Raw genomic sequence first — 19,067 nt, forward strand, 5'->3', positions numbered from 1 at the left:
AATTTGAACTCATTGAGAATGTCATCTTCAAGATCAGGTGGGTTGGCTGGAGCATTTTCAAGGATTAGTAATGCTTTCATCAGGAGTTTATTTTCTTGAAGATATTTCTTCACTGCAGGACCAAAGACGAGATTTACCCATTCAATAAAAAACTGTCGGCCCTGGCCGGTTGGCTCAGTGGTAGAGCGTCAGCCTGGTGTGCAAAAGTCCCGGGTTCGACCTGGCCAGAGCACACAGGAGAGGCGCCCATCTGCTTCTCCACCCCTCCCCCTCTCCTTCCTCTCTGTCTCTCTCTTCCCCTCCCGCAGCCGAGGCTCTATTGGAGCAAAAGATGGCCCGGGCACTGGGGATGGCTCCTTGGCCTCTGCCCCAGGCGCTAGAGTGGCTCTGGTCACGACAGAGCGACACCCCGATGGGCAGAGCACCGCCCCCTGGTGGGCGTGCCGGGTGGATCCCGGTGGGTGCATGCAGGAGTCTGTCTGACTGCTTCCCCGTTTCCAGCTTCAGAAAAATACAAACAAAACAAAACAAAACAAAAAAAACTGTTGCATAACCCATGCCCTAGCATTGGCGAGCCACATAACCTGCAGTTTTTCTTTAAGAATTTTGTGAGTCTTAAAGGCTCAAGGATTTTCAGAATGATACACTAGCAGTGGCTTTACTTTACAGTCACTGTTAGCATTTGCACACAATGCAAGGGTCAGATGGTCCTTCATGGATTTATGGGCTAGCAGCTTAGCTTCTTCTCCTCTGCGGTAATGAAAGTCCTCCAGGGCATTATTTTCCAAAACAATCCTGTTTCGTCACAGTTGAACACTTGTTGGGATGTAGCCTTCCTTTGCGATAAGCGCAGCAAAACGTGCGATGTACTCCTCAGCTGCCTTAATGTCAGCACTCGCAGCTTCACCATGCCTCACCACAGAGTGGATGCCAGATCTCTTCTTGAAATTTTCAAACCAGCCGTGACTTGCCTTAAATGTATCTTCTGCTGCCTCTTCTGAGGTTGACGGTTCTTTCTTTTTCAAGTCACCATAAATAATACGTGCTTTTTTGCGTATTACAGTCTCTGTCACTGTAGCTCTTTCTCTTTCACCCACCAACAGAAGCTTCTCCATGTCTTCATGGATATTTGTCCTTAATTGGGACAGAATTGTAGTTCCTTTCGCTGGATCTGCGCTTTGGATGGCATCCTTTTGTTTAAGGATGGTACAAATTGTAGATGTATTGCGGTCATACAGCCTTGCCAGTTCAATCACTCATACACCAAGCTCATGTTTTCCTATTATTTCTTGCTTTACTTCTATCAAAGTCTTTCTCTTCTTCTTCTCACCACTGTCCTTTACATTCACTTTCTTCGGCCCCATGATAGCACACAAAAAAAGTTCGTAAAAATGCAAAAATGATGCAAGAATGAGTACAGTGCACGAGGTTCAATGATTCTGCGGGTAACACGTGAGAGAGAAAGAATGAGATGCTGGTGTTGTGCTGCTGATACTAGACCCATGTGCCACCGCACCAACTGGTGGCAGCTTCCTGAATCACGACTCGTATCTTGGAATTTCACTCAGTTCTCGAACAAAAATACGGACCGAGTTGCAGCTCCTATCTTAAAAAAAATTCGTATGTTGGTCTGCTCATATCTCAAGGTACCACTGTAAACTGTTATATCAATAAAGTTAATAAAAGAAATTAAAAAAAAACATAAAGAATTGGCAGTCCCTAAAAGCACGCCCCAGCAGCCAGGAGAAGGGAGGCTGCAGTGGGGACGGCAGGCACCCACCTCCTGCAGAGTGGCGGCGCATAGCTCGATGGCGATGTACTGGAACTGCCGGTCCCGCTCGGTGCAGAAATAACGGATCACGTTCGGGTGCTCGTCCGATTCTCGCAGCAGCTGGACTTCGCGGTCCGCGAAACTGAAGCACTCGGGGAGGATCCTCTTGACCGCCACATCACGGTTGTCGAACGTGCCCCTGCAGGACAAGGAGCAGGGCTGGGTTGGGAGCTGTCAGGGGCTGTGGAAACGACAGGAGACCCACGGACCCATAGAGCTCCTTCTCCCATTGACACAGCAGCCCCTCACCAGCCTCACAGCCCAGGAGGCCCCAACCACACACCAGGCAGCCTGGGGTTATCGCTTCTCTTCCGGGCAGGAACTCTGCCACCTGAGTCCCAGCTATGCCCCTGGAGCCCGGCATGGCGCCTGCAAGATGACAGGCGCTCTCGCCTGACGCGGCAAAGGCTCAGGGCTCTCCAATCCACTCACCGGTACACAATTGTGCCCTCAGCTCCATGGCCCAAGACATCCTTAGGACAGAATGAAATCTTCCCAACCATCACCATGCTGGTTTCCTCATCTAAGACCAATAGGAGGAAGAGGTTGTGCTAAACAAACACAACCCAAACAACCTTGCAGTTAGAATGGTTACTAGCTTCCTGAGCTCAGCTGAAGACATGGCCCCTCAGAAGCTCTCTGGAAGGCAACCCCCTGGAAGGCGAGAGCTGCTGGGGCCACTGCCCATTCGTGTCCAGGGCCACCTCCTCTCCCTGTCTCCTGTCCTTCAGTCCTGCCTTTGCGTTGCTGGCAGAATGAATGTCTCACACCTTCCCAAACACAGGGGTCATGGCAGCTGCACCTCCAAGATGTGCACCTGAAACTCTGGGGCAGCAACAGCGGATGCTGACATGCAGCCTGAGGCTGAGGACGCGGAGGGCTCCTGTCCTGCTGACCAGCCTGAGTGGACTTCCCAGGCAGGGAAAGTGGACCAAGAGTGGCCCTTTTTCCCTTGGGCCCTGGCTGGCCTCGGGAGAGCTGTCTGGTTAGCAGTGATGCCCAGCCTTTGTGGGGCAAGATGGAGGGAGGGACAAGGGGCCCCCAGAAGGCCCTCTGAGGGGAACAAGGCCATGGGATGAAACAGAACCCAAAGTGGGAGGGAGTCCGGTGAGGACCTGCTGAACCCTGGGGAACAGCAGCATTTCATGAGCCCCCTGGGAAGGCCATGGTACACTGTCTCTCAGGTGACACACAAATGAAAGAGCAAATGGCACCAAACGGCACCTGGTTTTACCCTCATCGTCCTGCTCTGGGTAGGGGCTGATGGCCGCCCTAGAGGCGGAGCCGCTGGAGTGCAGTGAGTGGTTGGAGGCTCTGGGGGACGTGCTGGGGCTGCTGGTGCCCGAGCTCTCTGAGTACAGGCCAGACGAGTCCAGGAGCTCGGTGTCCGGAGCCAGGTCTCCAGGTGTGTGGAAGGGCAGCTGCTGCTGCTGCAGGAGCTGGATTTTCTCCAGTTCCTTCTGGAACTGTCGGTGCTGGAGCTGCTGCTGCTGATGCATGCTCTGGGAAGAGACACACACATCCGACAAGTGCAGCTGGTCCCAGGACCCCCCCCCCCCCAGGCAGGCAGAGGCTCCCTGTGCCAGAGGATGCAGGTGCACTTTCTACGGCCCCACAGGGAGGGAGGAGACCAGTGGGAAGGCACAGGAGGCAAGATCTGTCCAAAGGCTAGAGGTCTTTCTGCTCTAGTCAGATTTCCCAGTCCAGCCAGTCACCCCACTGGAGGGGCTGTCAGTGGCGAATGGCCACTAGGCAGGGGCAGCAGAAGAGGGACTTTTATACAAGTCTGAAAGTTCTTACAAACATGAAACCGAATAGGAAGAATGGTTGAGAGTGTGGTGGGTAAGGGAAACTGGCTTGCTGCTACTATGGCCAGGCACCTGACAGAAGGCAGTGTAGACCATCAGCAATACAGAAGCAGAGGCAACTGGGACTCAGAACCTGGCAGGCAGCGGCCCACAGCCACACAGCAGGGTGTGGCAGGATGGGGCTGAGACACAGGACCAAGGTTCCGTTCCCCATCACTTCACCATGCTGCCTTCCTTCCCTACACCCCCATCACCCCTCACTGACTCTGAAAGTTCATTTGGGCATAATCAGAAACACAGCAGTCTGTGATGACTGCTACTCAGCCTTGGGGGCGGGTGACTGGAGGGGCGGGTAGTGTCCAACAGCCCACTGGGAGTTTTCCAGTGCTCGTGCCCTATCTTAACATGGGGCTGAAATCCTAGAAACGCTGCCTATTAACTGAGGAACCTTGGGAAAAGTATTTAACTCCCAGAGCTCAGTTTCTTCATTAGTGGGTAGGGAATAAATAATAATGACCTCACAAAACTATGTAAAGTAAATAAAACAATGCAGGGAACCATTCAAACAAATGGAAAGTGCCCCGAAGTAGAGGGTTTACCATGGGAATGAGCTTCCCGAGCACTGTAGCCTCAAGAGATAACACTCTGGTGCTCTAAACAACCGGATGAGGGGGTATTCCTCTAGTGTATTTCATACAACAGCGACCTACACAACTTCGTGATTTTCGCTCACTTACTGCCACGAGAAAGTGGGAGGGACCACCAGGCTGCCGTTTCCACTGAAGCTGATATCTCTAACAGTTTTTAAGGGAAGAAAGTTAAACAGATTTTATCTACTATGGCTATTCTTAAAATAAAAAGTATGGTTAACTGTTCAAAAGGAACTGTATGCAAGGTTCCCAAATCAGTTTGTAGAAACGATAAGATGTAGGTACAAAATCGTCCCTTTTTGAGAAGCTGGTGTCTCTAATTACAATTTTTTTGAAGATTAGCAACTATTAACTTTTAAATGTGAAAAGAAATATATCTGCTTGTTGGCTGTTTTTGTCTGGACCTCACGGACATCAGGTGATGAGCGCTGAAGTTCAGAAATGAGCGGAAGGGCCCAGGGAAGGCTTTACCAAGGGGTAGGTGATGATGAAGGCCACCCAGCCGATGAGCAGGAAGGTGCTCAGGATGATGGTGGCTATGTCCTTGAGCATGGAGTCCACTGGGGCCTCAGGCTTGGCAGGGGTGTGAGTGAACTTTTCCTCCACATCCTGAGAAACGGTGGTGGGCGCATTCTCCGATGCCTGGTCGGCCAGGTGGATGACCTTGTAGAGGAGAGAGTGATTACATCACTGCAGAATTTCCAACAATAAACGAGCCAACTGAGAGAAGTACTACTGGTCACAAGAAATGACTATACTATAAAACATGCTGGATTTTTTAAGTCCACCCAAAGAGCACAAGGCCAGACCATCATTGCCTTTTTCAAAGTGACTGCCTTGTGATGAATTATGGTTGTGATGTTATCAATACTCAAAAACAGTTTTCAGACCAATACATTTGAAAGTGCCTTCAGAGCGTATATTCTTTCAAAAATCCTCAGTAAAGGCAAAAATATCCTTCTTTGATGACAGATCTAGTAGTTGGGAAAACTGAAATCATTAGTAACAAAGTCTGAAGACTGGTAGTCCATTTGGAAATGCCATTTCAGGTAAAAAAGGAAAAATGCACGTACACACATGTGCATGCATACATGTGGCTCTAAAGTAAAGCAGCTTCTTAACGTTGCTCGTAACTGTCAGTGCGACTCAAAAACTTTAACATTTATTCAAGTATTCCACTATTTTTCAAAGTTTTTGAAAAGCATTAGAACCCTTTGTTGAAGAAAATTTTATTTAGAAACCCCAGATTAAACTGGATAAAAGTAGTCTCTGTCCTAGTGCCTCAGACACTCTAGAATTTCAAGAATAGTTTAGAAACACGTGCTGACTTGTTTATGTACATCTAGTGCTCTAGGTGCGCATTCTGCATTCTTGTTTGCCCGGTGAAATGAGCAGGCAGCCTCCTCGGTGGGTGGGCGCAAGTTCGGGCATCCCCCACGCACTCACAGCTCGCACCCCCACCCCAGACGTCTACCTACAGTGACCTTCCTCCCCCTCCAGTGGCTGCCCTCCTGCCAGGCATGGGGGTGTATGGCATGGCTGGTGTGCAGCAAGCAGGTGAGTAATGTTTGCTGAGCATGTGACCAGGGACAACACTCAATCTGGTTATATTTGTTCAAGTGTGTTTGTTAAATGCACTTCAGAGTATTTCAATGAATGTTTGGAAGACGCTCTGTTCAAGATTAGACGATTTAAATATAAAAATCTCAACTGTGGCTATCTCTGAATATAAGATTATGGGTAACATCTGATTTTCTTCCTTATACTTTAATTTCTAAGTGTTTTATTTTATTTTTATTTTTTTGTTTATTTATTTATTTATTTTACAGACACAGAGAGAGTCAGAGAGAGGGATAGATAGGGACAGACAGACAGGAATGAAGAGATGAGAAGCATCAATTATTGTTTTTTCGTTGCAACACCTTAGTTGTTCATTGATTGCTTTCTCATATGTGCCTTGACCGCAGGCCTTCAGCAGACCGAGCAACCCATTGTTTGAGCCAGCGACCTTGGGTCCAAGCTGGTGAGCTTTGCTCAAACCAGACAAACCCACGCTCAAGCTGGAGACCTCAGGGTCTCGAACCTGGGTCCTTCCGCATCCCAGTCCGGTGCTCTACCCACTGCGCCACCACCTGGTCAGGCATTTCTAAGTGTTTTAATAACAAATATGCTTGACTTTAATAAGATCAAAATCAGATCACGATTTTAGGGCACCAGTGCTATCCAAAATCACTGTTTTAGGACTCAATGTGTTTTCCCAAGCTGGCTACCTCCAGAGATGAGGGGCAACACAGACAGTCTGCCCTGAATATTAAATGCTGACCTGACTTCTTTTCCTTTGTCTCTGGATAAAATCTAAATCTCTAGAGTGAATGTTTTGTGACCATGGTCCCCACAGCAGCCAGCCCACTCTCGCCGCCCTCTGACCCTGACCGCAGCCCAGGCATGTTTGCAGCCCCCAGGCCCCCAGACAGGGCTGCAGGGGCTGCCAAGCCCAAACTGCCTACAGACCCCCATCCCACCGACCTGCTCCAGTCCCTCCTGCAAAGACACTCTCTGGCCTCTCCATCTGCTCTGTGCGCCAGAAAGCTGCCCAAATGGGCAGACCAATGGTCTCCCCTGCCCTCTGATTTCTGATTAAGACACCAGCAGATGACACAGAGGGAGGAAGATAAGGTTAAGTTCTGTGGAGCTGCTGACTACCCTCAACAGAAGCTCTGGCCTCCTGGTCTAGGACCCTTTCCCCTCCTTCCCCTCCTGCCTCTGGCTAAACTAGTAAAAGAACCCCTGGAACTGTTCTCTGTGTGAGCAGTCCCTCTATTAAACTCCCCTCAAACTACCCTAAAATAGGTGGCCATATGTCTCTAGCTGCCTCCCTCTCTCCAGAGCTACAGGAGGGCATCCCAGATCAGAACCTCATGACAGCTACCACCTGGGCAGGCCCCCTGCTGCTGAGCGCTCTGTTCCGCAGGTGCCCTGGGTCCTGCCGGCCCAAGCCTCGACCAGACTACGCAGCTGTAGAGCCTCCGGTCTCCCCACTGCCTCTCCTTGTCCTCACTCTGCTACCAGGGTGGTTCAAAATTTGGTAAAGTGGCTCTTCTGTAGCCAAGTGATCCCATTTCCCACCGGTGCCCACCTGGTAGCCTGGGATCTGGTCAGGCCTGTCTTGCCAGCCCCACAGTTGGGCACACCAGGGTTGGTGCCACCTCCGGCCTTTCCCTCTGCTGCTCTGCTCCCTCGGGTGCCCTCTGCCTCTCTGCCACCATCAGTCCTGCTGTCCTTCCTAAGCTTCCGCTAATCACCATCTCCTTCCTCCCCATCAGTCCTTAGCAGGGCGGCATTTGCCATGATCCCGCATTCCCCTTCCCTCCTGAGTGACCGTGAGCTCTAAGGCGTGGGCCAGGCTGCACCCTCCACGCAGACAGCCGGTAACCGTTCACTTCCCACTCACTTCCTCAAAGTTCTTCTTCTCCGAGTCGGTGGGAATCACATTTTCCCGGTGTTTAGGCAGATTGTTGGGGAATCTCTCCAGCATCTTGGTAGATGCAGACAGTGGGGTTTCATGGTGCCCTAGGACAGGAAACAGAACCTTTCATGAGGACAGTGTCCCAAGTGCTGGCAGCATTCAATGCCAAGCTTAGGCAGCCGTCGCTATCCACAGAGAGTCCCACAATGTAAACATGGACATTTGTAAAGGGAGAGAAAACGGGAGGAAGTTACCAGAAAATTCTCATCAAGACAGAAATTTTGTTACTTACTGGCATGTATAAAGTATTCTGAATACCATAATAAGGAGCAAGAAGTCTCCTTGTCATGAGAGGAATCAGGACATTGGGGATACGTCCCAGAGCAAGACTTGTGTGTGTGATTCCTAACTAGGTTGTCCACTGCTGAAGCACTATGAAGCTCTGTTAAAAGTTTTAGGAGGTCTCCCTTTGGTGCTTACCCTTGTAACATCACTCCACCAAGGGAACCAGCTTCCATCTCGATTTAAACTGCTTAGGGGGAGCTCTATCCCTATTACCTAAACGTGAGCTTCCATCCTGGTAGTGGGGAGTTATTCACGAGAGAGCACTAGGGCATGTTTGCTGGAAGGCGAGGGGGTCTCACGGTTCTCTCAGCATTCACTGTTCTCCACACAACTACTTTACGACTACCTACTATTCAGTACACATTTATTGAGCATCTACTGTGTAGCAATGACCAGTACAGAGACAGCATTGAATAAGAAACTGGGACTTGATATGGTTTCACAGTCTGCTTAGCTTTAAAATGAGACGAATCCTCACACCACCCAAAAGAGCCAGTTCACCTCTCCCAGTGGGGCGTCAGTGCCCTGACATATGTTCCTGTGTGTTCTCTCACTGGGATCTTTCCACCATTCTCCCAAACCTGTTGAAGGTTTTATGATGTATCGTCAAGATACAAACAAATGCGAGCTAATCCAAGCTATGTCCATTTCTTTCAGGGAAGCCTAATTTTGTCTTGAACTGGCCACCAGTTGCTCCTCATTGGCCAAAGAACTCCAAGACAAGCTTTGCTGGGAAGCAGGATTTCCTCATGTGTGGCCTGACGCTTCAGCCTTCTGACTCAGACCTCCTGGGAGGGCCCAGGGGTCTGAATGGGAGTATCCTCGGGTGCCTCTGAGGCTAACAGAAGACCTCTACTCGAAGAGAAATCAAGGTGTGCCTTCCACATGCCACCTTGGGCTGCAGTGCCCTGCCTGCCCACTCCTGGCACTCCAAGTCCCACCCCTCCAGCTGGACCCCTACCAACAGACTGCCATGGAAGTGATCAGCCCCTACTCCTCTTCCTCCTGTAGTTCTTATAAATAGGCTTTTCCCACAGCCGGGCCTCAGTACTACCCTGCTTCACATCCTGAACCATCTATGCTACAAACGGAATCACGAGATCCCTAAACACTTTTATGCAAACAACACCTGGGCTTTAGTGACAGAAGCACAGGCCCTGCCCTGGACCTTCTGAATCAGGGTCTGCAGGGGCCCAGGTGAAGCTGAGAGCACCCAGGTAAAGGCCGCTGCTCTCAGGCAAGCCAGAGACCACGCCACTTGAGCTAAGTGGACTCATTTTATTTTCAAAATTAATGTGATGTGGGGATATATCCTTAATTTCTTCCATAAAAATCAAGTCAAAGGACATACATAGTTCAACATAAAAGAACATATCCTTTGACCTGTAGCCTCAGTCTACATAAGGACTGTCGAGTAGCCCAATGGTCTCATTTGTAAGTGGCTAGGCTTTGAAGTTCCCCAAAAGGGCCTTCAGAACTGCGGGGTGCTTCCATCATGACTTCTTTATAACTTGCAGGGTTTTTCAGTTTTCTTACTTAGGCAATTTTTCCATTTTAAAAGGATATCATATTGCAACTGAACCATATTTTTTTCCATACTTTTTATAGCAGGGGTCGGGAACCTATAGCTTGCGAGCCAGATGTGGCTCTTTTGATGGCTGCATCTGGCTCGCAGGCAAATCTTTATTAAAAAGAAATAGCGTTAAAAATATAAAACATTCTCATGTATTACAATCCATTCATTTCCTACCGCTCATGTTCATGGTTGTGGGTGGCTGGAGCCAATCACAGCTGTCCTCCGAGACAACACCAAATTTTTATTGGATAATGTGTAACATACATGGGTAGTTGTATGGCTCTCACGGAATTACATTTTAAAATATGTGGCGTTCATGACTCTCTCAGCCAAAAAGGTTCCCGACCCCTGTTTTATAGTCTTACATACACTGTACCTTTCCTTAGTTTCTAACAATCTTTTTCACTTCCCAGCCGTTAGCAGGTAGTCTCTGTCCCCCTTCACTGGTACCTAAAACTAAGTAGCCTTGTCATTTGTGTGGCCTCATGCATGCTTTCCAAACTACTTCTGTTCAAAAAAAAAAAGATGGAATTATTTTGTCATCTCCTTGCCGGTATTTGGTAAAAATAATTACAGAAAGAAAAATGGCTACAAGGAGTCAGGATGAACACAGAAGGACAAGACCTGGGCAGCTACAAAGAGCTCGAGTACACCCCGTTTCCTCTCTGCTCTCTGGGTAACACCCAGTTACCTGCTAGGCAGACCCAGCCGCCAAGACCCCGCCCTCCCCCACGCCCCCACTTCCCTTCCCAGAGCCCCGTTCTGCCCTGTCTCTGCCCTGTCTCTGCCTTGTCTCTGTCTTGTCTCTGCCCTGTCTCTGCCATGACTCTGCCCTGTCTCTGCCTTGTCTCTGCCCACTCTGCCTTGTCTCTGCCCTGTCTCTGCCCTGTCTCTGCCTTGTCTCTGCCCTGTCTCTGCCATGTCTCTGCCTTGTCTCTGCCCTGTCTCTGCCATGTCTCTGCCTTGTCTCTGCCCTGTCTCTGCCCTGTCTCTGCCATGTCTCTGCCATGACTCTGCCCTGTCTCTGCCATGTCTCTGCCTTGTCTCTGCCCTGTCTCTGCCCTGTCTCTGCCATGTCTCTGCCATGACTCTGCCTTGTCTCTGCCATGTCTCTGCCTTGTCTCTGCCCTGTCTCTGCCCACTCTGCCATGTCTCTGCCCTGTCTCTGCCTTATCTCTGCCCGCTCTGCCCTGTCTCTGCCCTGTCTCTGCCTTGTCTCTGCCCTGTCTCTGCCCACTCTGCCCTGTCTCTGCCCTGTCTCTGCCCGCTCTGCCCTGTCTCTGCCATGTCTCTGCCTTGTCTCTGCCCTGTCTCTGCCCACTCTGCCCTGTCTCTGCCCTGTCTCTGCCCTGTCTCTGCCTTGTCTCTGCCTTGTCTCTGCCCTGTCTCTGCCATGTCTCTGCCCTGTCTCTGCCCACTCTGCCCTGTCTCTGCCATGTCTCTGCCCGCTCTGCCCTGTCTCTGCCCTGTCTCTGCCTTGTCTCTGCCCTGTCTCTGCCCACTCTGCCCTGTCTCTGCCATGTCTCTGCCCGCTCTGCCCTGTCTCTGCCATGTCTATGCCCTGTCTCTGCCTTGTCTCTGCCCTGTCTCTGCCCACTCTGCCTTGTCTCTGCCCTGTCTCTGCCCACTCTGCCCTGTCTCTGCCATGTCTCTGCCCTGTCTCTGCCTTGTCTCTGCCCTGGCTCTGCCTGGGACCTTCGGTGGAGCAGCAACAGGGAGGATGATGAGGAGAAACCTCACCAGTCCCTGCATGCTCTGGAACCCTGACTTCCCTCCTGCCGACCCCACCCCTGGGCTGCATACCCACCTCTCACCACCTCTAGGGCTGGGGGGTGGCACAGCTGGGGTGGCAGCACAGAATGGGCAAATCAGATTCAGGAAAAAACCCTGTCCTGCTGCAATTACTTGGAACACTTGCCAGAGACACAGCCCTTTTCACCTCTGCCTTCATTTGTCACACCCAATGCCTTTGGCTGTCATCTCAATTTCTTATCTCACTGGCTGACAGGGCCTCCAATCAAACCCCGTGGTCATTAGTGACGTAGTAACAGCAGGAGAAGGAAAATGGACCTTCTCACACACATCCAGGATTTCTGTGATGGCTCCAGGTCCAGCCTCCAACCCTTCACACCACTCTCAGTCCCTACTGGTTTCAACCCTCTCCTTCATCTCCTCCCTCCCCCACACCCATACCAACTCCAAGTGAATTCTTCCATAGAAATTTCTGTGGTTTCTTTAATTATAAATGGAAGTAACTAGGGTACCCACCTCATACAGGGTTACTGTGAAAAAAAGGGAAATGTATTTTAAAATGCTTAATAGAATTCCACGTGTCAGAAAATTGCGGCCCTGGTCGGTTGGCTCAGTGGTAGAGCACTGACCCTGTACGTGGCTGTCCTGGGTTCGATTCCCAGTCAGGGCACACAGGAGAAGCGACCACCAGCTTCTCCTCACCTCCCCCTTCTTTCTCTCTCTCTTCTCCTCCCATAGCCATAGCTTGAAGGATTTGAGTGCACCAGCCCCGGGCACTGAGGATGGCTCCATGTAGCCTCCACCTCAGGCATTATAAGCAGCTCAGTTGTGAGTATCGGCCCCAGATGAGCAGAGTATTGGCCCCAGATGGGGGTTGCTGGGTGGATCCCAGTTGGGGAGCATGTGGGAGTCTATCACCCCTTCTCTCACTTAAAAAAAAAAGTAAATTGCACAAAATTTACAATAGATCATGATCCATGTAACAACATTTTGGTCAATGATGTACCACATATAAGACGACGGTCCCATAAGATTCTAATAGCTGAAAACTTTCTATCCCCTAGCGGCATGGCCATCATGATGTCATAGCACAACCCATCACCCACGAGTTTGCAGTGATGCTGCTGTAAACAAAACCACTGTGCTGCCCGTCATATAAAAGTATTGTACATATAATTAGGCACAGAACATCATACTTGAAAATGAACGTCTAGGCCCCGGGCGGTTGGCTCAGTGGTAGAACGTCGGTCAGGCGTGTGAATGTCCCAGGTTAGATTTTCATTCAGGGCACACAGCAGAAGCACCCATCTGCCTCACCACTCCTCTCCCTCTCACTTCTGTCTCTCTCTCTCTCTCTTTTGTCCTCCCTTCTTGCAGCCATGGCTCACTTAGAGTGAGTTGGCCCCAGGCGCTGAGGATGGCTCCATGGCCTCCACCTCAGGCACTAAAAAGTGGTAGGGTTGCAATGGAGCAAGGGCCCCGGATGGGCAGAGCCCTTAGTGGGCTTGCCAGGTGAATCCCCGTCGAGGTGCATGTAGGAGTCTGTCTCTGCCTCCTCTCCTCTTACTAAATAAAAAAAAAGAAACATTTATGTTACTGGTTTATGGGGTTTTTTTGGAGTATGTTTTTAATATACATACTTTTTATTGTTAAGAGTGTTCTGTTTCTATTTATAAAAAAATTTTGCTGTAGCCTGACCTGTGGTGGTGCAGTGGATAAAGCGTTGACCTGGAAATGCTGAGATCGCCGGTTCAAAACCCTGGGCTTGCCTGGTCAAGGCACATATGGGAGTTGATGCTTCCAGCTCCTCCCCACCTTCTCTCTCTGTCTCTCTCTCCTCTCTCTCTCCCTCTCTGTCTCTCTCTCTCTCCCTTTCTCTCTCCTCTCTAAAATGAATAAAAAAAAAATTAAAAAAAAATTTTGCTGTAAAATAGTACTCCACGTTACGCTGGTAGCCACCTCAAATATCTCGTGTTTACTGTGTCTTTTGATTCTATCATTTTCTCTTGGGCTTGATTTAATCTTGTTGCTTTGGTTTCTTTAATGGTACTGTGCTGTAGGGGCTTGTGGCCTAGGAGCAGCAGGCTATACCATTTAGCCTAACTGTGCAGAAGGAAATACCATCTAGGTTCGTGTAAATGCCCTCTGGGATGTTTGCAAAATGACAAAATGGCCTAACAGTGCATTTCTTAGACTGTATCCCCGTCGTTAAGCAACACGACTGTACTTAGTATTTGAGGTTTGGAACAGCAAACAATTTTTGAGAATTGACTTGGCAACATAGCTACCCTGTTTACTGCCCTAGAGAGTAAAAATGTTCAAGGTCTGAAAGACCACGTAGGACATGAACTCAGCACAATGGTTGACTGTAACCAGCAAGGTTGGCTTTGCCCACCAGGGGGCAGCACATGACCTGAGGTGACCAGAAACCAACTCACCGATCAGAAGCCAGTAGTTCCTCAGGTAGTTGAGCTTGTTTTTTCCTTTGAGCCCAGGGTTAAATTTCAGGTCTGTGCTGGGTGTGATCACACACTCCCCTTTGTCCCCAATGGTGACACCATCCGTCTGGGGGCCTTCCAGCAAAGGAAGAGTGCTGCCTCGGGGCTGTAGAAACAGAACTGAAGTGAGGGGGTGGGGCTCTTGCGGGGGAACAGACCTTCCTGTGACTGTCCTAAGCACCTAAGGGACTGTCATACCCCCAGGTGGGGCTGGCCCAAGGCAGTCAGAGCAAGACACAAAGGCAGTAAGACTGGGCAGTACAGGCTCCCCCAGGATGTGACAATGCTGTGCAGAGGTCTTTTAACATGGGCACCTTTTCAAATTCTTTTGTCTGGGAATTGGGAAGAGGGGAGGGCACGTGTGGAATCCCAAGCAGCTACTGTGAGAAGCAGTGTGAGTGAAGGGCAGTGCCAGGGCATCTACCGTACCACCACCGACGCACCTGCTCGGGGCGGAGTGAGCTCCCGCCACAAGCCCGCTGCTGGCTCGGGCATTGCTGGGCCTCAACCGAGGCAGGCAGGCGCTGCCCAGCTCACGGGAGCAGCTGGCCAACTGAACTCACTGGAAAGACAAGAGATGACCAGCAAATGGCTCAAACACCGTGAGGACCAAACAGCAGCAGGGATCGGGAGGCCTCGGACCCCCGGGGACAGTGTGCTAGAGGTGGCTGGCAGGAGCCGAGGAGGCCTGGAGAGGTCACGGAAGGACAGAAGGATCTGAGCAGAGGAAAGGAAGAAGGGAGAGGGCTGGGAGAGGGAGGCACAGCCTGAACAGAGGCTGAGAGAGATGAACAAGGGACTTGGGAAACCACTGAGAAGATGCACGTAGTTAAACACCAGCCGTATGGCAGAGACCTGGGCAGTTTAGACATGAACACAGGAGCAAAGGGGAATGAGAGGGCTGCCTGGGCCTGGTAAGCTGCCTCTGTCATGCAGCTCTCCCTGAAAGCAGAAGGTGGACATTTTTGAGGACCTAAGATTTGTGTCTTGCATTCTAATCAACAGGATGTTTATATATGATTCAAAGTCATTCTTCACGAATATAAAACAGGAGCAGTTAAGAGACTGCATCTGTGAGCCTCCCCTCCTCCCATATTGGACTTACCACAACAGCAACCCCTTCGTGGACCATTGAGGGGGAGGCATAGAGGCTAGTCGAGTATTTCCCAACATACAGGGTGGGCCTAGGAGAAAAACAGATACATGCATTCCAGTCCTTTTAATTCTAGGCTTTTCAGAGAGAAGAATCACAGCCCCAAATACCACCCAGCAGAATAACCAGATTAACTCCTAATCCCTCTGGGGCTATGAAGGCAAGAGTCCTGCCCTGAGAGCCAGGGGAACTGGACTGCAGGCCCCAGCTGTCACTCACTGTCTATAAAAGTGTGCACAAGTCATGTTACCGGAAACCTTAGTTTCCCTGTCTACAAATGACAGAGCTGTGCTTGACCACCCCCATGACGGCCTGCCGGAAGGACCACATGCAATGATCACCCGGGAGAGACTGAATGCTCACAATCAGCGCAAAACCTCTAGGACAACCCTGACCAGAACACTTTGACAACTGGGCTGACTCCAGAATCACCACCATTCGTCTTGTCTGGAGGGTCTACAGAAGCCCTGAGAACCAGACAACTGCTCTAATCTGGATGCCGAAAGCAAAGGGTTGCAGAAAAAATTCCAATCTGGGTGAGACTTCCAGTCCCCCACTAGGTAGTCTGATCCCGTCCGAGCCACCAAGGCGGGGGTGTGGTTTCGCTTTGTGGTGTCAGACCTTCTGGTTACTGTCAATAGCCAGTGCAGTTACTCAATTCCGGAAACCTCTCTCAACAAATACTGTACATTTGAATGGTGGTGCATAATTTAGAAAACATATCCATACATATTATCTTATTTGATCTCCAACAGCTCTCTAAAGTGGAAAACAGGCTCAGCAAGACTGAGGGACCCATTAACAGGTAGGAATGAACAGAACAAGCCCAATGAGCCTTGGACACAGCCACTGTAACACTGTCTTTCTGATTTTTAAAATGAAAATAATGTACAGTAAAAAATTCAGAAAATACAGAAAGTTGAAAAATAAATATTCCCACCATGTGAGATATAGCCAAACTGTACTGTGAACACAGGCCCTCTCCTATCCCCATCCATAATTTTAACTCATTTAATATTCCAGAGTTCTGCAGCATCTAGGAGGCCCAGTCCTCATCTCCTGGGGTTTCCGACTGCGTCAGCCCTGGCTCCTGGTATTTCTCCTGGCTTCAGAAACGCCTGCCTGAGCCCCGGCCCGCTACGCTGCGGCAGGACCGGAACGCCAGGGTCACAGCGGCCGCTTCCAGCCCGGGTTCCCGACTCACGTCAGCTTGCTCTTGGCCTCCGTCTCCTTGGGGAAGGGGTACTTCCACTTGGTGATGTGCCCCACCTCCCCGGACATGAAGGTCAGGTAACGCAGCGTCTCCACAGCAACGTTGACGTGCGGCACCTTCCTCAGGCCCTCCCGCTGCCAGACATAGAAGGCCACCACGGGAGAAGCATAGTTCTGGATCCACAAGACATCACCAGATTCACTGTCCACAGTCACCACCAGCCCATCGCCATTGGACACAAAGTGGGACATCTCTGCACAGATCAGACAAACAAAGCCATGTCGAGTCTCACCCCGTCTGGCAACCACATCCTCTGCTCTCCAGACAGCCCCTCAGCTAGAGGAAGCAAGACTTCTGGAGTCTTCTCAGACTGCCCTCGACAGCTTCCCTCGTTTCCAATAAACCTGCTCGAGCTCCACAGTCAGCACACTGAGAGCCGCCTGGTTCATCAACATAAGACAGGATTGCTCTCTGGAAGGCAATTATCAGGCGAGTTCGTTAACCTTCCATCTGATTACTGAGAGAAGATACTGAGGAGAAAGGAGCCAATGGAGATGCATCTGACAGCCACCATCAGACCTCCTGACCCAGCTCAGTCTGGGATGACCACCTCTGACCACCGAGGGGACTGCTGTCAGACGTCCAGACACCAGCGTCAAGTTGGTGAAACTGGTTTTTAGTTTTCATTGATTTGGGGAATGTTTACTAGAGAAATAACGAGAGGATGAGCCACATTTAGGCAGTGAGTTGTTCATGTCACAAGTTGCTGTTTAATTCTGCTTCCCGTGGGCTTCTAGCAAACTCTTCTGTGACAGAGGGGACTCACCTGAGCCTTCCCTCCTCTCAGGCTACCCTTGCTGACATTTTACTTGGGCTTCCCTCCACACTTCTCACCAAAGCCCTACCTTCAACACTGACTGCGGAAGTATTTACTGTAAGGCCACGGAAAGTTCGGAACCTGGTACCTTAACAAAGAAGCCAGCTTTTCTTCTGGAGTGACCTTTTTCTCAGAGATCACAAGAACCGCCCAGGCTTGCAAAGCCACCGGGAGCACTTACTGTAGTCCACATCGTCCTCGGGCAGTGAGGCTGCGTAGTCAAAGTAGGTGGCGTTCCACCGGAGCTCTCGGGTCTTGGTGTCGTACATGGTGATGGTATATTCTGGAGAACACACAGTGGCCTGTTATCCGGAGGGGCCAGGGCACCTCCTGAGGCGCTGACCTCATCTAAATTACAACAGGCAAATCTTCCCTAAGCTGACTGTAAGAGATGTCCAGGCCATCCGTGTGGGAAGGGAAAAGGCCACGTGGAGAATGGAAGTCCCAGACACAGGAGCGCATCCAGCCGACAGCATGTGGAGCAGAGATGCGCCACCCCTGCTGTGCCCTTGAACTCAAGACTCACAGAACCATGAGCAGTATCATGGTGTTGTTTCATGCCACTTAAGTTTTGGGGTTGCTTATTCTATAGCAACAGATAGATGGCATTAGAAATTGGTACCCAAACGTGGGAAGGGGCCATAACAAACACCTAAAACATGTGGCACTGACTAGGACCGGGTGGCAGCTGGAGACTGAAAGGGCAGTGAGAAAACTGCTGCTGGAAGCCCGTGACGGGTGAACAGCTGTGTAGTGGCGACACACGAAGACTACTGCTTGTAGCAACTTAGAAAAGCCAAGCACCTCATGAACTTGTGGGTTTGGCTAAAATGATTTCCAGGCAGAATGCAGGAAGGTGCCGAATGGCTTCTCTTAACTGCAGTCATATAATAATGCAAGATAGAAAAGCTAAAGAAGAAACGACTCGGTTCTTAAGCTGAGTACAGAGGAAATATAGAGGGTTCAGGCTTGACATTCCAGCTGAAAAAGATTTTCAATGTAACAAATGGTCCCAGAGTCAAGATCAAATCCAATCCAGGATGAGGCAATAAGCCCCTTTCCACCTCAGAAAGAGTTAAGGTGGTACTTCACAGATCCTCTAGAGCAGGGGTCTCAAACTCGCGGCCTGCAGTAAACTGCTTGTACGATTGTGCTTGTTGTACTGATTTTTTTTTGTTTTCAACTGCAGTGAGAAAAGTGTTGCGTAACAGTTGCCTTTTGTAGACCTAGTGCGGCCCGCCGAACGGCTGTGATCTTGCTCTGCGGCCCACATGCTAGTTGAGTTTGAGACCCCTGCTCTAGAGGTAAGAAGGTTCTCAGAACCGTGAGAGTGTTGTCTATAGCACAACGTAGGCAGATTGTGGGTATGACTTTAGTCTGATAGAACAGACTATAATTTGACACATGCAAAGTCCATAAAGTTTTAAAAGGAGTATTATCAGCATAGACTAAAAGAACCAGACAGTCAAAACAAAAAAAGAAAAAATAAACCCTGAAAGCAAAGGCCTCTAATCCCCAACTTTTAATGGACAAGAAACAGATTTAGAAAGCTATAAAACACAAACCATTTCTTATGGAAAAGAAAGGACTTCTCAGAGGGCAAGACCGAGAGCTGCTGAAAGAAACGCATTAGGGAACCAACCCCAGTCCAGGGACCCTCCCTGCCTTCAGAGCAGGGACCTGGAAGCACCCAGCCCAGTAACTGCGGGGCGCCCCTCACCGCTTCCCTTCCCGGGACCTTTGCTGCAGCTATGCCGTCTGTCTCCCTGCTGCGGGGGTTGGGGGGAGCCTCGCAGACTGAGGCTGTGACTGGACTTCGGGAGACTTGGGAAGAGCTGAGTACAGTTTCCATGTGGGAGGGCTGGCTGTAAACTATTATAGCCAGAGGAAGGACTGTG

General features: G+C 50.2%; 1 protein-coding gene across 2 annotated transcripts in view; it reads right to left on the reverse strand.

Annotated features, from left to right (window-relative positions):
- Nucleotides 1-19,067, reverse strand: part of ERN1 (endoplasmic reticulum to nucleus signaling 1) — a 90,156-nt gene that overhangs the window by 15,067 nt on the left and 56,022 nt on the right. For both annotated transcript variants that reach the window (XM_066386409.1, XM_066386410.1), the window contains 9 exons: nucleotides 17,351-17,452; nucleotides 16,284-16,545; nucleotides 15,032-15,110; nucleotides 13,867-14,032; nucleotides 7,741-7,859; nucleotides 4,761-4,952; nucleotides 3,066-3,333; nucleotides 2,264-2,354; nucleotides 1,781-1,970 (listed from right to left, as the gene is read on the reverse strand). In XM_066386409.1, the coding sequence (XP_066242506.1) occupies nucleotides 1,781-1,970; nucleotides 2,264-2,354; nucleotides 3,066-3,333; nucleotides 4,761-4,952; nucleotides 7,741-7,859; nucleotides 13,867-14,032; nucleotides 15,032-15,110; nucleotides 16,284-16,545; nucleotides 17,351-17,452 (1,469 nt within the window). The remainder of the gene's footprint in view (nucleotides 1-1,780; nucleotides 1,971-2,263; nucleotides 2,355-3,065; nucleotides 3,334-4,760; nucleotides 4,953-7,740; nucleotides 7,860-13,866; nucleotides 14,033-15,031; nucleotides 15,111-16,283; nucleotides 16,546-17,350; nucleotides 17,453-19,067) is intronic.

Source organism: Saccopteryx leptura, chromosome 5, assembly GCF_036850995.1.
Source record: "Saccopteryx leptura isolate mSacLep1 chromosome 5, mSacLep1_pri_phased_curated, whole genome shotgun sequence".
NCBI lineage: Eukaryota > Metazoa > Chordata > Mammalia > Chiroptera > Emballonuridae > Saccopteryx > Saccopteryx leptura.